Below are 25,699 nucleotides of genomic sequence, written 5' to 3' on the forward strand. Positions count from 1 at the left end.
TTGATAACGAGAGATAGTTGAACCCTACAAGCCCAGAAAAAATTAGTAGATCCAATATAAGATCTCTCACTAGATTTCCGATGGTCTAATGTTCATCAGAAAAATACTTGTTGGTATAATGGTAGGAATATGCGCCCTACGAACGTAAATAGTAAACAATTCTTAACAAGTTAACGCCAAATCAATAATAACCGCTTGAATTGGAAAAACGATTAACGAATTCTTCTTTACAGATAGAACTATCTTTTACACTCGATCAATAATATAAATAATCTACAATTCTCGGGCCGAAGTGTCGACGCTGAAAAAACCAAAATTGTTTTGAATTGGGGATGAATGCGTTAAATTTATGTGCGATTTACGCTTGAGCTAAATCTTACATACTTCTGCCTTGAATGTAACGCAGGTTTTACATAATTTCGCATTGAATCTAGCGTTGATTTTTAAAAAAAATTTTAGGAATGTTTATTTTCAGATAAATTATAAAGAATGTAATTTTTAAGAGCACTAACGTACGGTGAAACATTGCGAGAAGAGGCGACAAGAACGCAGGAGGTCAATGGTACCAGTCTCACAAACAGAGCTCTAAACGTTGAAATTTTGTAAGATCTCCGTTAAATTCCACGCATATTTATGTAAGATCTATGCTTAGAAACTCAAAATCGCGTAAGATCTACGCTTAGAAACTCAATATCGTGTAAAATCTACGCTTAGAAACGCAAATCTATGTAAGATCAAGGCTCAGAAACGCACAATTCAACTCATTCACCGAAAAATTTTGTAATAAATTTGTGGTGACTTTTCTGACTTGTCAACGCTTATCTGTCATAATTTCAGCAAAATTCCTAGGCCTGGGTTTTAACGCAGCAAAACAGAACGGTGCCGGCGATCTAAGTTTTATACATTAATTATAGAGAAATTTTGCAACATTATTTAACCACTTAAATTATTTGCCTCTTACAACTTTAATGGCTGAAAGCTAGAACAATTATAAAGAGCCTAAATAGTCTTTATGAATACATTTCAATACCTATTATTAGTAAGTGGTATCGACAAAATGCAATAAAAACCTGTTTTAGAATCTATGCTGCTTTAAAGAACGTCTTCGTAATGTTTTCACGCATAAGTGGTCACTATTTGTAACGAAAATATTTATAACAAAAATTACCGAGAAAGCTTAAAATTGAAAATAAGGGTTTTAAACGGCTTAAGGGCGGGAAAGACTGAATAGATCCAATTTTATTCAAGAAAAAAATATGAAGCATCCCTTATTGAATTCATTCTTTATAAATTTAACTGACATTTCAATCACTTTTTTTAAAGTTCGCTGACTAGTTCACAGTCCGCTGGAAGTTTGAAGAATTCCGGGTCGCTCTGTGCCCCATCTGGTAGGTTCCAGTCAAAATCTGATATTTTGATATAAAACTTTGTAGTAGGTATTACTGGAATCTCAAGGTATACTGGAAATCCGGGCGGAGTTGGAACTGAATTGGTGAAAAATTCTGCAAAATCGTTCATAAGCTTTTTGAAGTCTTGCGATTCGACGCCAAAAAAATCGGTCAATTTTTCAGAACTAATTGGGAAATTGTTTGCTAGGGCCACTGACCCTTTCAAAGGCTTTTCCCAAGTAATAACTTTCATGGCCCTTCCAACGTAACATTTTCTTGCCATGTATTGCTCAAATGTTCCGGTTGTTTCTTTCGGGGGTTGCAAGTTACGCTCCGAAGCTGAAAAACTGGAACTTCGTTTGGATTGTTCTTGTATTTCGGAGACCAACTCGGGAGCTAAGTGTTCGTGTCGTTTGTGTATTGTTAGCTTGATTCCAGCCCATTTGTAAAAAAGTGTTTGGTATTGACCAATCTGTTCAAATTTCAATTTCCCCCGTTTGGTTTCAGCTGCGAATTTGATATGTTCTGTCCCGACATTAATGCACTCAACTGGTTGGCTTACAAGTTTACAAATTTTCGCCTCCAACTCTTCGTCTTTTGGCTGCTCATTAAAGTTTTTCACCTTGTAGACATTTCGGATCCTATCAATAATGGCAAAACTGTTTTTGCCGAATTTTGCAGCGTCGTATAAAAATGTGGTATGACCTTTAAGTGCACCTGTTTCCTTCTCCAATGCAGATATTTTAATTTTTCTTGGGGGTATGATCTTTTCTCAATAAAATGAGCCGAAATGCGCTATTGAACAGCACATTGTAACTCTTTCTATTGAGTTGTTTTCTCTTATTGCGCCTCCTAATGAATGCAGAAATCTTTTCCAATGTAGACCCCCCAGATGAAGTCCTCGACCGAAAAGTTATAGGTCAGACTGACTTCGGTCGTGGACAGGGGCTCAGACCGAAAGTCGGGACCTTTTGTTTTGGGTCGAAAACCTCATCCTGGCTCCTAATCACTTGTATCCTATTCCATCCATGGCTATTTTACCAGAATGGGGGTCTAATTTTAATACTCACATTTTAATCGATGAGTCTATATCTCTTTGTAAAAGTTTCTACTTTGCAAAAAATTACAGGTATTTATGTAAAATCCCACCTACACAACTCCAACTGCAATTACAAACATTCAAGGACTTTAACTGTTTGTCTTCAGAATCTCGGCCTAGCGTGTTTATCACTGCCCCAAAGCGCAACTGAGTTTGTCATTCATTCTGTTAAGCTGATATACCAGCTGGTGGTTAGCTAGAGCATACTTGTTGATAAATTATTGTTTCAGGTTAAAATAGGAAAACTACATCTAAAATGCTCGTAAAAAGTAAAAAGGAAACATTTGCAAAAAGACCTTTCATTTTGACTGTTTTCTGACTGATAGAGAATCCTGTGTCAATACGCATTAATTGACCCCTTTTGAATATTGTTACAGTATCACTTGGCAAAAATCTGGACACCAATGGAATCCATGATTTGACGCGCCATTTCATTTGGAGAAAGAGATCTCCAGTTTTTCCAAGAAACTTGTCAACGAAAGGCCCAGACTCCTCTGCAAATGCGGATTCATGTTTGAACCTCATTTTGAGAACTTCTTTAATGAGTTCGCGGTTTCCTAAAATGATCAGGTCGGTACTTACCTCTCTTTATCGCAAAAAATTGAACTGACAATGAACTTAGTCAATCAATGTATTCATGATCAACAATAATGACAATTAAACGCTACGGTACCAAAAAAATACGTACACCAGTAGTAAATAATAAGAGCGTTAAGAGCGGGGGGGGGGTATTCATGCGACACTAAACATGGGAATAAAGGGAGGGAGTGATCATGAGTGGGCATTCCTAGGATCTTGAGTATGTGATTTCAGGAGGTCATGCTGAAAGGGTGATCCTGTGATACTTAAACATGGGAATATAGGGGGTGATTTTAATTGGGTCTTTTACGATACTTAAACATGGGAATATAGGGGGTTTTTAAATGGGTATTTTTTACGATACTTAAACATGGGAATATATGGGGTTATTTCAAGCGGGTATTTTTACGATGAATAAACATGGGATTAAACGGGATTATCCTAAGCGGGCATAACAGTATAGGGTTGGAAGGATGGGGGGTGATCGTAAACGGGTCATCGTTGAAAACCATTGAAATAGGTTTGGTTGGATTTAATTGCAATTTCTTTCTCAATATTTTTTTGTTTTCTATGTATCTACCTATTTGCTTAACAACAAAAATTGGGTGATTAGGCTTCAGGTGTCATTTCACAAGGAGCGCTCAATGGCAACGATTGCAACGTTAGATTTGAAAAGTATTCACGAGCTATATCTTGAAGTGAAAAAAGAATATTCAGGGTATAGTGAAAGGTATCTGTATTTCTTAGCTACTTGTTTTTACCTGGATCCTGATCTGAATTTGGATATTGCTTTGAAGTTAAAACCCTATGGTGGTCTCATTGGCATTGACAATTCTACACTTGACAAATATTTCAAATCATACAAAATTTTAAGATTGCATGCTAATCTCCATGACGCTTACGGTTTTGTCTTTGAACACAGCGAAAAAGGACCGGGTTATTCTTACGTCTTGCCCTGTCCAGTCACAAATGAGTATCTCGGTCACGTGACAGGCATAGCTTTCTGCCTCTATGTGAAAACTTTTAAGAAAAATTTGTTCAGTTTATTGGAATGTTGAAACTGCGACCAGTTGTTCTTGATATTGAAGGCTTTCGACATAAAAAATCGGGTTTTATAATCAAAGAATTTTCTGTATGTACTCATAATTACAGCGATACAGTTTCTTTCCGACCCCCAAGTTCCTTCAATATACTTTCCTCAAGTGAACAAAAATTTTACCAGTGGGTTTCAAAATTTCTTCATGACTTGGCTTGGGAGAGCGGAGATTACCCCAAATGCTATTTGCAGCAAATTATTCAAAGCATCAAACTTCGTTTTCCCTGTGCCGATTTTTATGCAAAAGGAACTGAAAAAGCGGACACTTTGAAGAAGTTACTTCAAAACGACGTTATCAATTTGAAGACGTTGTTATGTCCAAAGGTTGAAAGCCTAAAATTATATCGCGACATACCAATTTGTGATCTACATGCAGTAAGTTGTCCCAAACGACAACGAAGCAGACACTGTGCTACTAAGAACCCCAAATTGTTTTACCAGTAGCTGACGAATGAGTCGTCGTTTGGAAAAATCAACTACATCTCTCCTTCAAGTGAATTTGTCTCAAAGTTTGACAGTTTACGGTTACATAACGGCTGAAGACCAGCTAACCGTTACATTTGTTAAAGAAGAAATAGTTGATACTCGTGGTCAAACTGTGCTAAGGAAGCAACAAGTTACCTGTACTGACACAAAAATAGAAACACTGAAAAAGTACCTTTAACTCTTGGAGTATTTCAAATTATACCATGTCTGTGCAAGAGAAAGCGCGAAGACTGAAACTAACCCCTTTACCTATGCCCAAGCATGCAGTACCAGTTCAGATATCTCCAACAGATGAAAGTCTTCCGGCTGAAATCAAGGAGCGCATCAGAGACAGCAACGTAGAGTCAGTTGTGTTTAGAGATAAAACTGACAATGTGAATGCAAACTATACTATTGCCTACCAAAAAACTGATAAAAATTCGCAATTTGTTTGTTATGAAATTTTTATTGTCAATTAAATTTGCATGAGCCTGACCTTCAATTGATTGTTTAATTTGAAAAACTGTTTCAAATGAACCAACCCGAGAACAACATTGACGCTGGGGGAGCTATAACTGACTTAGTTTTTGACGAAAATCACCAAGAAATCCGATCTTGGCGGTTTTGTAACTCTAGAGTTCCAAGATCTGAGGTCGTTTATTTTACGCAAATTTTCATAATGCTTTTTCTTATAGGGGTTTCTTTAGTCAAATTGGTGTTTTTTAAACTCGATTGTGAAGAATCAACATTCTGGTTTTCACTCCTCTCGTGCACAGTTGGATACGCTCTACCTAACCCGAAACTATGAACAAAATAATTTCAACTACCGATAGACTTTTTATGGCTGTTTGTGGCCCGTCATGTTGTCGAAAAACAGAATTGATTTTCAAAATGTTACTTCAAAACGCCTTCTCACCCAAGTTTGAATCAACATTCTATTTCTACCAGCATGACCAACCTAAATTTCAGTTCATTGAGAGAAAAATAAACATACAATTTAAAAAATTTTCCAGTTTTGAGCAAATATCAGAACTAGATGATCGTTTTTTGGTATTTGACGATTCATGTGAAGAAATTTGTAATGATAAAGACTTTTCTAAATTAGCGGTCATAAAAAAATCAGTGTGATTTACGTGAAGCACAACTTATTTCAACAGAGCAAATGGTCCAGAAGGATTGATTTTAATACAACAAACATTGTTTAATTTAAATCGCCCCGTGATGTTCAACAAATTGGTTTAATTGATCGACAACTCAACAACACACAATTTTTGAGAGAAAGTTACGAGTTAGCAACAAAGAAACCTTTTGGTCATTTATTAATTAATCTAGACCCAAAAACAACTTCAGACACATTACGTTACTCTTCTAATATTGTGCCTCCAGGCCCCTCAGTTTTTTACTTACCTTCAGCAAAAGCTGTTATTACAAATCTAACCGATGAAAGAGAAAGAAGTATGTATGCTTCAGCAAATGCTACAAGTATCGGATATCAAGCTAAAAAATTAATCAAGTCAGCTACTAAAAAATTTATTTATTTTCTTTGAGAATGCTTCCTGAACGTTGTTAATGGTAACGTTCCCATTAAGAAAAACTTGATAAAAACCGAAGAAAGTTCATTCAGAAAAATTTTATCTAAACAGACAAGTTTGAAGGCAAAAAAGAAATTTTTTGTAAGAGAAATAGAACTCATAGAAACGGTTAGCTTTGCTTGTTATCTTTACCTGAAAAAACAATAACGCATGCAGAAGAATTCGTTCTGATTCCGAAGCGATTTTTCATGTCAAAACAACCATTAAAAAGCGAAATTCTTGACAACCCTGCCTATAGAAACATAGCAGCTCAGCTAACACTCATGCAAAGAAATATGCCAACGGCAGCGTAGAAAGGGCAGATGGAGTAGTTCAAACAGCGCCAGTGTTAAGTGAGCGGGAAAAAGAAGTAGAAGGACCCGAAAAAATGGACTCGATTAGTGATGACAGCGATATTGATCTAGTTGTCACAAAGAAATCGGAAAGTTCCCCCGCAACTTTTGAATCAATAATGGCATTAGTGAAACTGAAAGAAAAAGACAAAATCCAACGTGCAGAAATCTTGCCTGATCTTATCCTCCAATCAGAAGCAGTAACAATTGGTGAGGAAAGCAAGGTACTGTACATCAATCAAGAACCAACAAGTGTACAAGTCTCCAAACTTTTGCATGATCTACAACAACCTACTAAAAAAATTGATCAATCAGAATACTCCCAAATTTTAAATGTTCTCCCGATTGAGCCTGAACTTGTTGCAAACACTTACGCCAAGCAAATCCTATGAAAGTGAACAAGAATTCCTCCCAACCCAACAAAATCCACAATCAGGAAGTGGTAATCCAAAACGGGCCACAACAGGAAAAAATGACAAAATCAATAAGACAAACAAAAAGAGAGCAAACCAAAAAAATGGGATCCCTGCTTCTTCTGAGATAAAAACATTGGAGCACCTTTATTCAAAAGGCCCTGCTTCTTTTGGTAGCCCAAAGCGACTTCATACACAAAGCAAAATGTCAATGGCTAAAGTGAGGTCATATTCAGAAACAAAACCGTCCTTCACAAAATACCGCTCAATTCGTTTAAAGTTCCCAAGACTAAGAGTCATTGTAAAGGACATTAATGAAATTTGGCCTCTGGATTTAGCCCATGTTGATAAACGTGCAAAGTACAATCGAGATGTCAAATACCTTTCGGTAGCAGTTGACTGTCTGTCACGATACCTAAGAAAGGAACCAATGAAAACGAAATATGCGACAGAGGCAGCCCAAGCATTCAAAAAAATGATCAAGTACAAACAACCATTAAAGGTATGGGTTGACGATGGTAAAGAGTTTCTTGGAGCTTTCGAAAGCTTGTGTGAGAAAAGAGGGATTCATTTATATAGCACCTTTAGTGAAAAAAAGTCTGCGTTTGCAGAGAGAAACATTCGCTCGCTAAAAATTTTCATCTACAGATACCTTGAAGAAAAATGGACTTACTCTTATATTGATAAATTGGGTTAGTTTGTGAACACAATTAGTTCACGTGTTAACCGGGTCACCAAACTTGCCCCCAATAAAGTTACAAAGAAATATGCCCCAAGACTGGTCTCCCTAAGTGCTCAATTAAGTATCCTTCAAAAACCCAAGTTTTATATCGGAGACTTTGTTGGAATTGTCAAAAAGGACAAAGCGTTCAGAAAAGGATACAAACAATCCTTTACTGACGAGGTATTTGAGATTATAGATATTCCAACGTTGTCACCGCCAACCTACTCTATTATTGGCGCAAACAAAGCAAAAATAGAGGGTAAATTCTATCAGACAGAATTACAACTGGTTCGTGAACACAGCAAATAAATTGGCGCGCAATCAATTTGAAGATGAGTTCACAGTTTATGTTATATCGTCTGCATCGATGCAAATATTCAAATCAAACACTCTAGCGTCATTTAAAAACTTTCTTAATGATGAAATTCAACTTTCTGGCGATTGGGGGGTAGCGTTAAGTGAAATTTTTTTTCCAACAAAAATTGAAAACGTTGTGGAGGGGGAATTTATTGCTTTCAGCTTGAAAGAATATGAAGAAGCTACGAAAAAGGCTGCAGAAGCCAATGTTATCTCACGACCATACAATGGATCAAAATTAGGGTTTATTCCAGGGATACTTGACAACGTAAGTCAACTTCTAGCGTTAATTAGGCGTCCAGCCGGATTGCCTCACTTTTCCTTCAGAGAAATAAGAAATTCTGGAAAATACGAAATTTTGTACGGAAAACATGAAGGGATTACGTTTTTTTAAGCAAGGAAATTCCAAGTATCTTTGGTTTTGAGGGAGTTCCTGATGGCAATGGTATTCATATTGGCTATTAAATTAACACGACTGCAGATAAGTTAATGAAAAGTGACGAAACGAAAGCTCATTATGGAGAGCTACCAGCGGATCTGTTGGCTGGTAAACATTTGATATTTGTATATGCAAACATTATTGAATATCAGTAGGTGGGTGATGCCAAAGCGCCTTTTTTACGAGTCATTGATTCAAAACAGCGTTTAAAAAACGGTAGTGTGTGCGAAGTTGAGCCAACACATCGAATAGTTTTTTCGAACTTGGATTACAAAAAGCTAGTGACAAACACAATTCAGTCCATTTCTATTGAACTGCGAACAGAAACAGGTGACTTGGTTCCCTTCTCGGGAACAGGACAACTTCTCTTGACGTTACAATTCAAAAAGTTTTCAAGTTAAAATGGATTCATATTAAGCAAATCAAGCAACTTCTTTGCCGCATTTTTCTGGCCACTATCGACAATAAGGTAGTGGCTTTTGAGCTTTGGCTTCGGGCATTGGTCGTGTTGCTCTGCCCTTAGCACGTCGATTCATTCTACCGACTGCCAAACGTACTGGAAAGGAACTGTTGAAACAGAGTGTTCCAGAGCTACTGGACGTAGTAAGCAGTAAAAAATCTCCAAAGCAAGCGCTCAAAAACACAATTTCTAAAACAGTTAAAAAGCAGACTGGTGGATCACGAAAAAGAACATTACGACAACGTAGACTAAGAAGTTGGTCAAAGAGCTAATCCAAAAGGTCAACAGCAGTAACCAAACGGAAAAACATCAATTCCATTCGGAGGCCCCTAAAAAGAAGTCGGTCAGATTTTTTCGCCAAAGTTAAGATGATCTCTAATTTATTGCCAATAGAAGCAACTCACAGTTCTCCGGATTTATTTGAAAAACCAGCTCTCTTAGTAACGTTTGATGGAAGTTTCTGCTAAAAATTGGGACCTGTCTACAGTCCAAATGGACCTATGTTAGAGTTTGAAGTCTCTGGTGATCGGAATAATTTTATAGATTTACAAAAGATTTTTCTCGAAATCAAATGTAAAATTGTTCAGTTGTCTGGAGCTTATTTGAAACACGATGCAGGAGCTCCCACTGACAAAGCGAAAACTGATGCTCCATACTTTTGCAAAAATGTGTTACATTCATTGTTTTCTGATTGTACGGTATCTGCTAATGGACTGAAAATATCAAATTCCAACGGAAACTGTGCGCACAAAAATTTTACCGAGACCGAATTTTCTCACGACAAGGACGCAAAAAACACATGGCTAGCATGTCAAGGCTACTCATTCGAAGAAAACCCGGCTACGTTATCGACAACAGAAATTGACAGGAGGAAAGAATTAGTTAAAAAATCAGCCGAATGCGCTTTTTATGGAAAAGTTGCCGTTGACTTCTTTACCTGTGATCGAAATCTGCTTAGCGGTGTTACGCTTCGCATTGCCTTCCGACACTCTATTGATGATTTTGTCATCATGTCCGATGACCCTGCAAAACATTACAAGGTAGAAATTTTAGAGGCCAATTTGTATGTAGTCACGATCTTATCCCTACTCCGAAACCTTAACAAAAACGTTTTTGGCTTCAGCTGGTCTTCATAGTTGGAAGCAAGAGGATATTTTCTCGCGGGAACCAATCCGCAGACTTGCAATTTGTTTAAACACTAACGAAGCTTTCTTAGGCGATAACAGACTCAACCCAGTTCATTATCGGAAATTTGGTCTCGAACAAATATATGTTTATCGCAACGGACTGCCTGTAGCGGATAGTCCAATATCAACAGATGACGATAAACGTCTTTTTTTAAACACAATATCCGACTTGGCTTTTATTGACAACGGTCATGGAATTAAACTGAGCGAGTATCCCAGCCATTTCCTTATGGTTTTTGACTTAACCAGCACGCAACAAGCTTCCCATAATTTTATTCATCCCGAGCTGACAAACAGTTCAATAACCGTTGAGCTTAACTTCTCAGCGGCTCTTCCAAACAACATTGAAATTTTTATAATTGACGAAAAAACCAGTACAATTTAGGTTGACAGTGCACGACGTGTGTCGAAAAACCATATACTGACAAACTAATGAACGAAGACGAAGTAGGTGATTTAATTCAGCACTGCAAGCTACTGAAGCACAAATTTCTGGGTGTCTTTGCAGCAAACAATTTCCCTAAAATTTTGCAATCAAATTCATTTATAATAGTCAATGCATCAACGTCTGATAATGCTGGAACACATTGGCTCCTATTATGCGTCAAAAACAAGACGCCGATTTTTGCCGATCCCCTGGGGCAACCAATATTGTTCTATAAGGATGTATATCGAAGACTGGTTTCTACCCAATGAGACGTTCAGCTATGTCAAGTTCTAGAAAACCAGCCCATTCAAAGTCGTGGACTATTTTGTATTTATATTGCTCATATTATTTTCAGTTTTCAGCCCATTGTTAAATGCACTGATAATGATTTGATACGGTTTCCTCTTCATATGATGATGATCTAACACTACTAATGTTTGAAGTAAGTGTTTGACGTAAAGTTTCACTACTGAAATTATCTGTTTGAGTTTGTTTGCCCGGCGAAATCATGTTGTGCAATGACTTCTGCACCACCGTTGTTTTCACTGACTTGACAACATTTTCATTATTTTTGTTGGAGTTTCCAGTAGTTTTGGTCTGGAGGAGTTGCTGTTGTGATGATCAGGTTTTTCTTCGTTTTAATGTTGAAATCAACCGCTAATTTCAATTTAAAAAAGACATCGCCTTTTGTCTCCAAATCGGTTGCTGATGAAAACAAGTATCGAAAAGTTGTGAAAAGAAAAGATACGGGGAAAGCTTTGTTTTGCTTAAAAATGTCATCGTAAGTTGTTGCTGTCTGTTTCTGATGTTTAGATTTTGTTGTTGTTGTCAACTGACAAAATGCTGAATCAAAATGAGAACACACTGCAAAAGTTTTCACGCTTGACAAATTAATTTTTTAATTAGTGACTAAAAATTTGAAGTGCTTCTGAAACAGTTTGAAGTAACTAGGTGAACGCTCAAACATTGCTTCAACCATGACTTTTACGTTGAGCTTATTTTCAATTTTTTAGCAGGAGAAGGTCCGTCAGTCTTCAATTTTGATTCTGCTTCTTGTGAACTGATTGGAACAATTTCCCTAATTTTTGGTGCTTTTTTTAATAAGTTTGTCAAATTCTTCGGTAGTCCATGAGAGACGTTGTTGAAATTCGCAATTGTCGTCATTTTTCGTGAATAGTTTCAGAAACACATATAAAAGAAACACATACAAAGAAAGTTCAAAGATCAAATTGATAAGAAGACATAAAACAGGTATCAGAAAATTTGGGGTCATAAGAATACATGTAGAAAAACTACTATTCTATAAAGCCCTTGTTTGTTTTGCACGTGCAGTAAACATATTTGTTTCATGAAACTTTATTACTATTAAGGTCAGAGATCAATTTGATAAGAGGCTATAAAGTTTACATTTACGTAGTAGGAAAAGTGGGCAAAAAAAGGAAAATTCAAAACATATGTAGAAAATACTATTCATAAAACAGCATAAACCTAAACATGGGACATATAAGTATATATGTCGTTAAACGTTGGTTTTCTGGTGCACAGATAACAGCTAACTTCAATAAGTTTGTCTTCCTGTGGGTAATATGCAAGGGATCAAAATCGTAGATAATTGATTGAAAACAAATTTGAACTAAGGGAACCATATAATCAATTTAGTTATAACACTTGAGACCATTTTCCTCAGAAGTTAAAGTTGCTCTCTCTCTCTCAATCTTTCTTTATCTGATTTCTGTTGCTTGTTTAAACAATTCTTCAAACTTCAAAACTTCAGAATGTCTTTTTACATGATCTCTTATTCTGACGAGTCCTGGCAAAAAACTATAGTATATCAGACCATGTACGAAAATTATGTTGTTTTTAAATTATGTTGTTTCAACAGTACAAAGACATTTCTATGAAAAATTGGATTAAATCAGACCGCTTCATTATACCAAAATCAATTATCGATTTTGTTGCTACTTTGCCGGGAAAAAGGTTACCTACTCATGGAAGTGTTATAACTTCTGGTGGTATAGTGATACCACAAAAACTGCAGTCGTGTGAGCCTCAAGACATTGCAACATTGCCCGATGAGACAAAGCAACTTCTCTGCAAGTACGATTGCGATTGCGTGCAACTATTCGAAAACCAACTTGGAGCTCAAAATGCTCGTGACAATTTAGCCAGTCTTTGGGGCATTCAATTGTCGCCCACATCACCAGCAAGTTCTTCAGGACAAAGCTTACTGACAACTCCGCTGAGTGACCCTAGCGCTACAACAACGCCTCATAGCAAAAGCCCGTCATTTTTTGAAGCACTCAGTAGAGATCAAGTTCCTTGGATATTTGGAACTGGACAGACAAGCCAGGAAACACCCGATACTACAATGTTTTCAGAGGCAAATTTTAAATCGCCAAAAACACCAGTTCTAGAGAGCGATGGAGAAGACAAGACTATCACACCAAACAATTTGAAGACGCCTAAAGTATGCAGAGCACCTAAAAAAAGAAAGTCGGACACTTCTCTGTCGGTGCTTTTTGAAGACTAGACTTTTCATCAGCATCACTTGCTCTGCTTAAATATAGAGCTTCCCATAATTTATTTCTCTTGTGTGTTTGTATGTAAGCGTTTATTTGATGTTTATACATGAAAATTTTGCAAAGATTTCAAGTTTTTTCAAATTGAACATGTTTGAACTTGTTCTGTCTTTTAAATTATCCCATAAGCAAGAACCTAGAAGAGTTTTAGCCAATGGAAATTACGCTTAAAACTTAAGTATCAACTTTTGTTTAACTATACTCCTTCATGGAGTGCTTTGACTTGGATTTTACAAAGTTTTTCAACGTACAAACAGTAAAAATTAGTTGCTTCAGCATATTAAAAAAAACAAGAAAAACAAAATTTTTAACAGTTTTTCTCTGGTTACGCAATACATTGCATATAGTTCTTCGTTTGCAGTGTTGAATAGCAGCTAATTTTATCAACTTATCCCTAATAAGCACTATTGTAAAACTAAATAAAAAAAATTTCACAAAAAAAAAATTTCTTGGAATGAAAAACCAGCAATTCGTCATAAGATTTTTAAAATTTCTTTGGATGCAAACGATAGGTGTCTTGATATAAAAGGTAACAATGCTAATAACTCGCTTTGAAAAAAAACTGAATGAAAAGCCACTAAAAATAATTTAAAAGAGCCAAAAAAATGTAAAATTCAGGCTGAAACTTTGACGTTGTACTAATTATACATCAAATGACAAGGCTAAACTATTAAAAATATGGTAAAAGAAGGATTTGGTATCATCAACTAATTGCCAACCGGCTGTTCCCATGCTAAAAAAGAAGATGTTTGAGAAAATATTTTTGAGAAAAACTTTAAAAAACGCAATTTTTTGCTATTTTTTTTAACATATTAACAGTAACTTTTGACCCCAAAAAAAGTGGGCTCCAAAAAATAGTTGGGATGAAAAGGAGTGTTTCATTGGCATCCGCAGACAATGAGCTAAAAAACTCTCATCACACTCGTCAAATTTAGACAAATAATTAATGAGTTAATTAGCCTTAATTAAGAGCTAATTAGTGCTTAATTAGCCTAATTACTAATTAACAAAAAATTTGATATTTTTGCAGATTTTTAATGCCCTCGCTATGCTTGACAAGTTTGCTCATAAGCATCGAGGTCGAAAAACTGCTCCTTAACCGATTTCCAAAACATCTGGCCATTCATGTCCCATTAACATCTGGCATTAATTAGAACACCAACTACCTGATAAAAAGGAGTTAGGACCCTGTTTTTCGCAGTTTTGCACTCCCCGGCGGCATCATGTGAAGTTCTATTCTGAGACCTGTCATCGAAAAATGCGTTTAAAGAAGAAACATGTGTAACTGTCATGTAATTTTCATGTTTTGACAATTTACGACTTGATTAACAGAAAAAAACTAAATTTTTTCTGATGATGTTGGAGCAATTTTTTCAACGGAGCCCTACGTTTCATGACGCCACAAGCATTTTTCATTCCCACAACTTTTGCGTAGCGTTGCTGTAGCATCCACTTTCAGAAAGTAGTCAAACAACGCCCTCATATGGGATTTTATTCAAAAAGAACATGTTTAATTGCAAACCAATTACATTTTTTGCATTTAAAAAGTCATCGCATTCTGTCTATCGGTTGCCCGCTCACCTATTCTCATGGTATCTAGAGAAATAAATTGAAAAAAAAATAGCTTTAAGATATAAAACTTTACAAAAATTTGAAATAAAATAAGCCCCGCCAAAACCGAAAACCATGTTGCAGTATTTTAAAATTTCAAATTTGGCGCGCAAAGTATTCCATGGTCTACATTTCGGTAAAAACCGAGAAAACATTATCTGTTCTTTCGTCTCTCAAGTTGAATTGTTATTGTTCAAGCAAAAGCTTTTGTTGCTACCCAAATTACAAAACTCAAAAATGGTGTACCTTTGCCGTTATTGCGATTCTGCACTCAGTACAGCTAGCAATCGGACTAGACATGAACATCATTTCCACCCGGATGAACGTGGTTTACCCACTTACCGGCGTTCATTATGCGAATTTACTTCGTGAAAAATCTCGAATCTCGAGCAGCACATGAGGACCGAACACTCGCGATTCCTCAACTGTTGCCGCAGTTGTCATCTTGGGCTTAATGACTCTCACTTGTATGCTCAGTATATGAATTCTGTGCACTCTCTACCCGTTTTTGGCGAGGAGTTTGAACCAAGAGATACGCCGACGGAGAGTGCGTTCAACGGTCTCCTGCGAACCTTTGAAACAACTGACGCAGATGAAGCACGTGATCTTGAAACCTTCATGCGTGCTCAAAAACCCAGAATCGACAGCCTCATAAATGAGCAGTTATGCCATGGGCCACAAAAGGTTCAGTTGTGTGCAAAACAACAGCTGATAAAGTACCATAACGACCCGCCTGATAATGCAGAAGGTGAGCACATCGAAATATACGCCAACTCACTTATGACTCCAGTCTATGCAAACGGTCTCACGATTACAGCCTACTGGGGATTGGTCGAAAAAATGATGAGCGTTTTAACGACATTTGCTTCGATGGGTAGTGGATGGGTACTGGAAAAAGTGTTGAAAGTTGATGTGAAATTCGCACGTTTCAGACCAATTCGCGGCTCGTCCTATATTGCATTGCCTACTAAAATTGCCAATTGTCGCTGTCTGCTCGACATTAGAAATCATGGCGACCAGCAGTGCTTCAGATATTGCTAAGTAGCAGCATATCATCTACATCACGTAATAAGTCTGGACAGAGTTGATCAGAACTACCAAAATGCCGAAACATCCACAACCACTTACAATCAACCGGGAATTCATCAACCATTAGGTGAATTCGATATGCCTATGGGCTTCGAGGATATTCTCGAATTCGAAAAACTGAATGATGTTCCAATTAATGTGTTTGGCTACAATAACGGGCAACTTTTTCCACTCAAAATTTCGTCGCATGAATCTGAATTTGTAATGGATTTACTTTTGTTGTATGATGGCGATCATCACCACTATGTACTGATTACTGACCTTGTAAAAGTCGTTTGCTACGTACGACTTATTGACGTTCATTATTCTTATCAAATCTGTCGGAATTGTTTTTGGATATGTCGAGACGGCCTCGAAAGTTACAATGTGCACATGACTAACTGTGGCAACAACGCTCCCGCAGTTATCCACATGCCTTCAAGCAATCAAAATTCATACAACTTTACAAACCTCTCTGCAACTTGTTTCGTACCTTTAGTAATATACTTCGACTTTGAGTCCTTTCTCAGACCCGTGTCAGGATGCAGAGCAACTAGTAGCAGAGCATTTACACAAATAAAGGAGATTCATGAACCGTGTGGGTTTGCGTTAACAGTAATTGATCACCACTCTAGCAAACCAATTTTTTACCAAGTTTACAGTTCTGAGGACTGTATGGCTAATTTTGTGAAATTGCTACACAAGCTTGCAAGAGATATCCACAAGCAAAAGAGAAAATATCCGTTTTTCAAAGGCGACAGGAGAAGTTTGGACAAATCTCAAGCTACACAATGCTGGATTTGTGAGAAACCGTTTTCGAAAGTCGAAGATCAAGAAAACTCGATTGACTTAGACCATTCTCACTATAGCGGCAATTTTCTCGGGTGGGCGCATGAAAAGTGCAACCGAGCAAGGAGACACATCAATTTCACTCCCGTCGTAGGTTATAATACACAAAATTATGACCTACACCACATTTGCCTAGCTCTGAACAACTGTGAACCAACAACGACCATCAGCGTCATACCAGCCACGGACAAAAAATACATATCTATGACCTTTGGTGTGCTCATTGACACATTTTTTAACAAAAAAGGGACAACGGTGAAGGTGTATGAATATCTACGGTTCATCGACTCCTTTAAACTGATGAATAGCTCACTTGAAAAACTCCTGGAAATACTCCTGGAGAATCAATTTGCAATAATGAAGTCAATGTTTCCGACGGTCTCAGGTGAAAATATTCAGCTGCTAAAAAAGAAGGGCTACTATCCCTATTCGTATATGAGTAATCGTGCCAAGTTCTCTGACACACAACTACCACCACTAGAAAACTGGGAAACACCTTAGACGGTGGCAATGTGAAAAATACAGATAGTAATTTAGCTCATGCAGGCAGGATGTGTGAAATTCTTGGCTGTGGAACACTTCAAGATTACCACGACGCTTACTTAAAATTAGACTGTGCACTATTGGCCTGCGTCTGTGAATTTCACCGAGAATTGAGTTTTACTACCTATAAGTTGGACTGCATGAACTTTTTTACTTTACCCAATATGGCCAAAGAGGCTTCATTGAGGATCTGCAAAGCAAATGTCGAGTTACTGACAGAGCGAGAACATCTAGATATGATCGAGCCTGCAATCCGCGGGGGCGTCACATCTGTCTACGAAAACCGGCGCTTCATTGCTAATAACCAATACATTCCAAACTACAATAGCAAATAAGATCATCAATTCGGTTTCTGTGTTGATGCGAATAGCTTATACGGTGGAGTGATGCAACTTGAAAAACTCCCCCTCGCAGAGTTCGCATTCAAAACAGAAGTTACAATTCAAGAGGTCCTAGACACACCCGACAACGCCAGCGTGGGTTATTCTGTGGAGGTCGATCTTTCATACCCACCAGGATTGCATGACGATCACCGGGATTTCCCCCTGGCCCCTACCAAGGACATTGTTGAGGAGGAGTGGTTGGGAGAATATCAACTCAACTTAAAAGAGCAACACAACCTGCCCACATCAAAAGTGATGAAATTATTACAAACGTTTTCTGATAAAGAGAGATATGTGGTTCACTACAAACTGCTCAAACTGTATATTGAACTTGGACTTGTAATCAAAAAAGTGCATAGAGTGCTGCAGTTCCGCCAAGAAAGCTGGCTATCACCGTTTATTACGTTAAACAGTGAAAAACGACAAGTCGCAGCTAATAAGTTTGAGGAGAAATTTTACAAGTTAATGAACAACGCTGTATACGGCAAGAACTGTGAATCTAAGCGACGCCGCATTAAAATTACAATCACGCGTAATGCTGAACAAGTGCTGAACGTAGTGTCTAAGGTCAAGTTTGACCGCTACATGATATTTGGTGACAACATGGCTGCTTTGACGACACGCCCAAAATCTATCTTTTAGAACACTCCGACTATTGTGGGAGCCACTATCTTAGATTTGGCGAAATATCACATGTATTATTTCCGCTATCGGGTCATGCGTCCAAACTTCAATTGTCGCCAATTATATAGTGATACGGACAGCCTCTTATATTCTGTTCAAAGTCCAGACTTCTACAAGCATTTATCAGAAAAGCCGCAGTCAGTTCTGAGCCATTTCGATTTTTCAAACTACCCGACTGATCATTTCTTGTTTAATGCCTGTAACAAGAAAGTAGTCCTTAAATTTATGGATAATTTCGCCGGCGACTACATTACCGAATTCATCTGCTTAAAGCCAAAGCTATACTCCATTCTGTCAACAAGTAAGTTTGTTCTCTTTGAAATCAATAATAATAGTCTTACTATAAATATATATATAGTTGGTTAGTAAACATCTGGAACTTGTTAGTTTGTATTGTTATTATATAGAGGGTTAGTAATTAAAATAGCGCCTATTTTTTCTCATTTTCTTTCTATTTTTTCAGGTTGTATAAAACTCTCAGCAAAAGGGGTGATGAAGGCTGCGCAACTACATCTACGGCACGCAGACTTTGTGAATACCTGTCAGGCAACAGTGTACGTGCAGAGAACACCCGGATTGTTTCTGACCACCACTCGTTGAGCACAGTAACTGCAAAAAAAATCTGCTTGTCGGCGTTTGATAATAAACGCTACATACTACCCGATGGCATAAAAACCCTCCCTTTTGGCCACTATGAACTGGGCGATTATGCCATAGATGAAATAAATTGGAGCGACAACGATGTGGAGTGGGATTATGAAAATTCTGGCGATTTTAGTGACTTACAGCTTAGTTCAAGGCCTGAGTGGGATAACAGTTTCGTTGTGCCACAATCGTCTCCAAAAACCAACACCCAAAGCTCCCACACATGGCAGCCACCCAACCCTGGTTTTCTAGCTGCGGAGTTGATAAACGATTCGGATATTGAGAGCAATGATATGGTCGATTTTCATGCAAGTTGGGATGAAAACTCCAGTCCCGATAACCCGTTTATTAATTTTGAAGCAGAGGAAGCCAGTGAAAGTGAACCAGAAGAACCAGTGTTTAAAACTGCAAGGCGTTATTAGACCATGTAATTAAATTTAATAGCGCAGAAAAGCGCACGCAAAACTGAACAGGTCTTGATTTTGCATGGAGTTAGGTAGTTGGTTTTAATTTAAATTGATTGAGTGTTTTGAAAGCGCTAAGACTACTGAGAAAGCGGCAAGAAAGAAAGATTTGAATAAAGCGGAAAGGAAAGGTTTTTACATGTACAAACTATTCAATCCCTCCTAACCTAATTCCCACTCATGATCACTCCCTATATTCCCATGTTTAGTGTCGCATGAATACCCCCCCCCCGCTCTTAACGCTCTTATTATTTACTACTTACACCTAAATGTAACAATTTTTTGAGAAAACGTCAGAAACAGCAAATAAAGCCATATTTTCATTTCTAATCAGTTCGCTACTAAACGAGTTAATATGCCTTAAGCGTTTTAGTGTCTTGTAGACTATCTGTATAGTTTTAATACATGTGTCTCTTCCAATTTTATTCAAAAATTCTATCACTTTCTAGATTATTCTAAGTGTCTGTTTTCGCAATCGCTGCTTCAAAATCACTCATACGTTTCCAATTGGATTTGGCCCAGACTATGTGCACGAAATTCCAGCACCTCCTTCTCAATTTTTTGAATAAATTGTTGACGATTATTGCTTTTTCTTCATAATTTCTCAAAATTTTTACATGAGCTAAAACGTTTAGCTTGTTTAGACATTGAAGATGTTTCTGTCCATTTAATTTTATTGCACCACAAACCATAAGAAAGCGCTTGTCGGTACTCTAATTAACAGATTTTGTGTTCCATTTCGTGGCCAAACTCGTAAACTCCCGTTTCCCGAGATGTGCACGCTAATCTTGTTAGATAACAATCATTGAGCCAAGAGAAGAAAGGTTTCTTGAGAGCAATTAAAAAATGAATTTAAGTGAAAGCAATTGCGTTCTCTCCATTGCATTTCTTGACAACACTAAAACATTTTTAAGATCTCATCTGAGTGTCCTTCGGTAAATGGTCTCATATCAGGAAAATGAATATAGGTCATTTTGATGCGCTCCAATAAAGTTAATTTAGGCGTTCGCCTGCTCCATTTCTCAGTATCTCTCATGTAAGTTTTTACACATTCTGTTCTGGATTTTGATCTCACGTTGAGCAGTTCAGTTTCACATATTTGTTCGAAAAATCTCGCATTTTGCAGCGTAACAGACAGGCAGGAAAAGAACAAAGCTGTACATAGTTGTTGCTATGATAGTTTTTACTATGAATTAGTTTGAAGAATCACCCAGCACCAGTTGGTCTTGGGACACAAACAATCGATGGCTTAAAATAATGCAAATTGACTAACACAATTGAGTCCTAACTTACAATAGTTACCTACCACCAGTTTATACTGCCCAAATGATTGAAAAGCACCCAAGCTATTGCAGTTCTGGATTATCACAAAGTAGAATTTAGATGTTTTTGGCGTTTTTAGGTATAGTATTTGTAATAAATAGTTGGATCGTTTGCCTGCTTTTATTATTCAGTTAGACTAGACTTAGTACAGGATTTGGTATATGCAGATGTGGCAGTAAATCTCGAGGGTATCGTTAAGGTAACATGTTATCAGCTTTATCGAGGAAAACTATTTGACTATTGCGCAATTAAAGAATGAAAGCTAGCATATTTCAGTGAGAGGCATCTAAAATTCAACATCCATACTGAGTCGCCCAAAAGTGGGGATACCTTATATAGTTGAACCAATTGTGCGCAGATCTTGCAGAATGATAGCTGAAGTATTAGCGCTTAAATCATGTGTCACCCAGAAAGAGGGGATTTTTATTCGTCAATTGGTTCCCTTCAACACACCCAATGAGAGAGAATTGGAAAAAAAATGTGTTGACGGAAAATATGAAAACAGCAATTGAAGAAATTTGTGAACTAAAAGGAGCACTTTAACAGAATTAATGGACTAAAAATTTAAATTATAAAAATAATGTTTAATCAAGTAATTTTCAGCTTTAAATATTATTTCAGGGATGAAAATTATTTTGAGAAAAGAGCACCTAGCTAATTATATGTAACAAAATTAAAACTCGACAGGTTCTTGATAACTTCACTTTTCCTCATCTATTATTAGTGATTTGAACAGATGCTTTCTATTATTTAAGTAACATACCTAGAACCACGGCTTCATCCAACACAGACCAGCTGAGAGGAGGCTGTGCCTTGGTGTGCATGTGGAAGTATTTGGGATCCGCCTTCTCCAGAAACAACTTGATGAACTCCAGCCTTCCCATTCTGAATGCCAAGTGAAGAGGAGACAGTCCGTGAATATCATGGATTTTTAGTGCTTCATTCAGCTTCTCCACATCGTTTTGCCACACTGTCTCTATTTTGTCCACGTTATTATCAAATACGTCTCTGATAGCAAATTATTGTTTCTTTATGACAGTTTCAAACAAATCAATATTTCTCTACATGACATGCCATATTTGAAATCTTGTTCACACAGCATAAGAAATGAACGTTTCTGACAGGTAGCCGTAGGGGGAAATGGTGGAACTTTTACGTTTTCTGACTGGTAAGATCGTTTTTGACCGTTTTTAAAATTGAAATCATAGTTTTTGATCGCTTAGGAAGTGACCGTTTCTGAGCAGTTCTTAAACTTAAGAAATGACCGTTTTTAACCCTTTTATTCCATGAAATCAACAATTTTGAGAACTTTCTGAAACTAAGAAATGATCGTTTTGAAAATTTTTCTAAAGCGCAGAAATGACCGTTAGTAACCATTTTTTATTGGCATTTTGACCGTTTTCAGCCTTTGCTCTAACAATGTCTGTTTCTGATAACAAAGAATCATGGAATTGCAAAAGTTGTGAAATATTTGAAACTTCTACGTACATAAAGGACTTAAATTGTCGGAAGTTGAAAAAAAAATCGAGAAATATCGACCAAAACTTTGGAATTTTTTTTTTCATTATGATAACAAAAACTTTTCCGGTTTGCATTTTGGTTTTAGAGGAGCCTTTATCACCTCAAACTCAATATACACTTGGCTGATGGTTTGTCGAAAAAATGGAACAATGCAACCTTTTTGATTTTCATTTTCTAGTATTTTGGTGGGAAAAATAATACTGAATATCTTGACCAAAAAAAGCAACGAGTTATTTTTAGTCACCAAATTTTATGTTCGCTTTTGTTTGGGAAAAGTGAAATCAAATTTTTTTTCTTCCCAAATATGCTACAATTTAAATGTTTGTACATCTCATGCTATCAACTGACATTGAAATGATGAAAACGATGAACCCAGGCCCAAAACCGATAATTTGATTAAGGCTTCCTGTTACTTGCAGAACAGAGTTTCAGACTATTCGCCATTATTTTTCCGCAATAAGTATCAGAACCTAAAAAACTAGACTGAAGTTTTCAAATTTTTGGCGAACAACGCCCATTATCAAGTCTCTCGCTGTAACTGAAACATGGCCGACCTAAAAGTTTTATTCTGAAAGCAACATTCTAACGGCTTCAAAAACTTTCATTGGACAAGCAGATCAATCAGAACGAGGGCTTCAAAGGGAAAAGGGGTAGAGAAGAAGTTTTTGATCCAAAAAAGTTACAACCGGTTTTTGGTCAAATTTTGTATCAGTTGAGTGACATATTTTCGAATGCGTTTGGGTTCAAAGAAGTGAACATCTGAATAATATACTATTTGCTAACGAAAAACTTTTTCTAATGCCAGAACAAACGTTTTCTAATGTCTTGGGGTCTATTTCATTTATCAATTTTTTTAATCGAACTATGAGGGGCATATACTGTAACGTACAGCCTTATTTTGCTAGGAAATTTTAACTCGAACTATATGAATAATACAGAAAAAGGTAAAGTAGACATCGTTGGGTCAAATTCAGGACTAGAATTTTTTAACATCAGTGATGTAGTCAGATGTACTGAAAGAATTTTTACGGTAATTGATCACTGTTTCATTTGAAAATACCACATTTTCGAACAACTCCTTCTAACAGCGACCAATTTCTTGTAATCTTGATACTCAAACCTTGCAATGTGAGTGATAACGTGCTAAAGACAAGAAATTTGAGACTTCTTTAAAGCTCTAAACTTGTAAGAGATTTTGCTCCTGCAGAGTGGTGGAAAATGTAACAATGTGGTAACGATAATGTTATGTTTGGATCATTAATCAATAGTTCTGAGAAAATTGTTGAAAATGCGTACCCAACCACAACATTAGGTGATCGAAATTTTAATATCTCTATAGCACTCAGACCATGACTAACACAAGTATTGAGGAACTTGATTTTTCATTGAAAACATGGAAAAAAACGTGACATTGAGACGTACAAAGAATATAGGCGTTGACGAAAAACATAAAAAGGGACTAAGAGAGGCGCACAGCAATTACTGCATCAATTTTTTTTCACTGCCACCAACAAGTAAAGAACAGTGGCGTCTAATATAGAGGAAGTAGTACAACTGCAAAAGAAAAGTATGAAGTTTGGTCCAATCAGATTAGATTGGATTGTGAATGTTCAGACCTGGCATACAATTACTCTGATAAATAAATTTATTCAAGATGCAAATAGAGAAGATTTCTGTTCAGTTATGTAGTCACAGGACGATAAAAAAGCAGCGACACATAGTGAAATAATGGTTCCTCTCATAAAATCATGCTAACGTTGCTATAAGCGTACATCTACCGTGCGCATTAAATGAGTGCACTAGGGGGGAATTTTCCTACCAAAGCGAAACAAGCCGTCACATATTATGTTGAATAATTTAATTTTTCCCGGAAGAAAAGAAAGGCTGTTTTTGTTTCTTGCTAGCCGCAGACAAAAAATAGAATTTAATGGCCTCTTCGCTGATCGAAAAAGTGTGAATCACGGTGCGCCATAGAGAACTGTTTTAGGAGGGCTCATTTTTCTTTTTATATGTGAACAATTCTTCAACTGACAAACACCAACGAGAAAGTAATTCAGTCTGCTAAGGTCATTAGCTTTGTCTGATGTGGAAAGGAAAGTAATTTACCTGGAAGAGTGAACGAAATCTTGCAGAAAACAGAAGAATATTTAGAGGTGTCCAAACTTACTTTGAATACAAATTAAACCAATTTCATTTTTTTCCCGCAACGGTCCCAATTTGGGATCTTTTTCTAGTAAAAATGAAGGTTTCACAGCAAAAAAAAGTTGCAGATACCTTGATATTTAAATTGACAGCAAGCATATTTTTGATGAGCAGCTGAATGAAAGGTAAAAAGAAAAGCCCAGGCTATACAATCAATATACATAACAAGAAATTACATTTGTCTGTTGAAATCACGTGTGCTTTCACGCTGATAATCTTTTTAAAAAATTATCTGAAAAGAATCTGCAAAGCATTATTCGCAAGATTTACTGAAGTATAAAGATGTGCTTCTTAAGTAAAAATATGACAGTGCACAAGATCTGCTGTTCTAAACCAAAATCTTACATACTGAGCTCATAATATCAAAAATGTTCGTAATAAATTTCCATTATGACATAATCAAACCATAAAATTTCACGGGTATATGAGTCTCCTCCAGAAAAACGTCTGGACCAAAAAATGTCTCCGAAATAACGTCTCCAAAAACATTTATAGTTCGAAACCAACTTTGGATAGTCAATGCATACAAAATTGGACTGAAATACCACAATGGCTTCGGTAATAAAGAAATGAAGAAATAATTAAGAAAATGCTCAATGAGTTTTTCGGTCTCAAAGCAATTCCTTCTTTCGATTAGAGACATGGGAGCTTTCAAATGTGATTTATATTTTTAGGAAGAAAAATTTTTCGAAGAAATTCATTTAATGTAACTTCTTAACGCAATTGATTGATGTTTTTAAATGTGGGCTTGAATGAGTTGGAGTATTGCTTTGTTGCAAGTACATTTAGTGGCATGTTTATATTTTCAATTTACTTGTTTTAAAAAAATCTAAATTTTAACTCCGTTAAGTATCTCTTATGCCAACTTAGAGATTGAAATTGTTAATTTATGAACTGAAGATATCAATTTTTAAAATTCTAGGCCGATCTTTGAAGATAAGTTATTCACCCAAACCAGAGCGGGGGGGGGTTATCCGATTTCTTTGATAAAGATTACTCTTTTTTGGTTCAATTTGATACTATTATTATTAGGTATAATATTGAACACAAAAAAGAGTAAAAAAGAATATGGATTGAATGATGCCTCTTTTTTTAGCCGTGCCAGAGATGGTGGCTTTGGGTTTTCCGACTTTAACCCCACCCCCCCCCCCCCCTCAATTTAGTGGGCATATAAAGAAAAACGCAATACCGTAAATAGACCCTCAAGGAGACCACACTTTAGTGGGAACGCTATAATGGGAACGTCCCCCGCCTTTCGTACATGGTAGT

General features: G+C 36.8%; 1 protein-coding gene across 3 annotated transcripts in view; it reads right to left on the reverse strand.

The window, feature by feature from the left end:
• Positions 1-1,218: 1,218 nt before the first annotated feature.
• Positions 1,219-25,699, reverse strand: part of LOC142344042 (ankyrin repeat domain-containing protein 13C-like) — a 28,092-nt gene continuing 3,611 nt past the window's right edge. For all 3 annotated transcript variants that reach the window (XM_075395509.1, XM_075395511.1, XM_075395510.1), the window contains exons 3-5: positions 21,471-21,715; positions 2,784-3,044; positions 1,219-2,093 (exon numbers count right to left, since the gene is read on the reverse strand). In XM_075395509.1, the coding sequence (XP_075251624.1) occupies positions 1,318-2,093; positions 2,784-3,044; positions 21,471-21,715 (1,282 nt within the window). In that variant the 3' untranslated portion in view covers positions 1,219-1,317. The remainder of the gene's footprint in view (positions 2,094-2,783; positions 3,045-21,470; positions 21,716-25,699) is intronic.

The sequence above is a fragment of the Convolutriloba macropyga genome, chromosome 8 (assembly GCF_964194025.1).
Source record: "Convolutriloba macropyga chromosome 8, txConMacr16.3, whole genome shotgun sequence".
Lineage (NCBI taxonomy): Eukaryota > Metazoa > Xenacoelomorpha > Acoela > Convolutidae > Convolutriloba > Convolutriloba macropyga.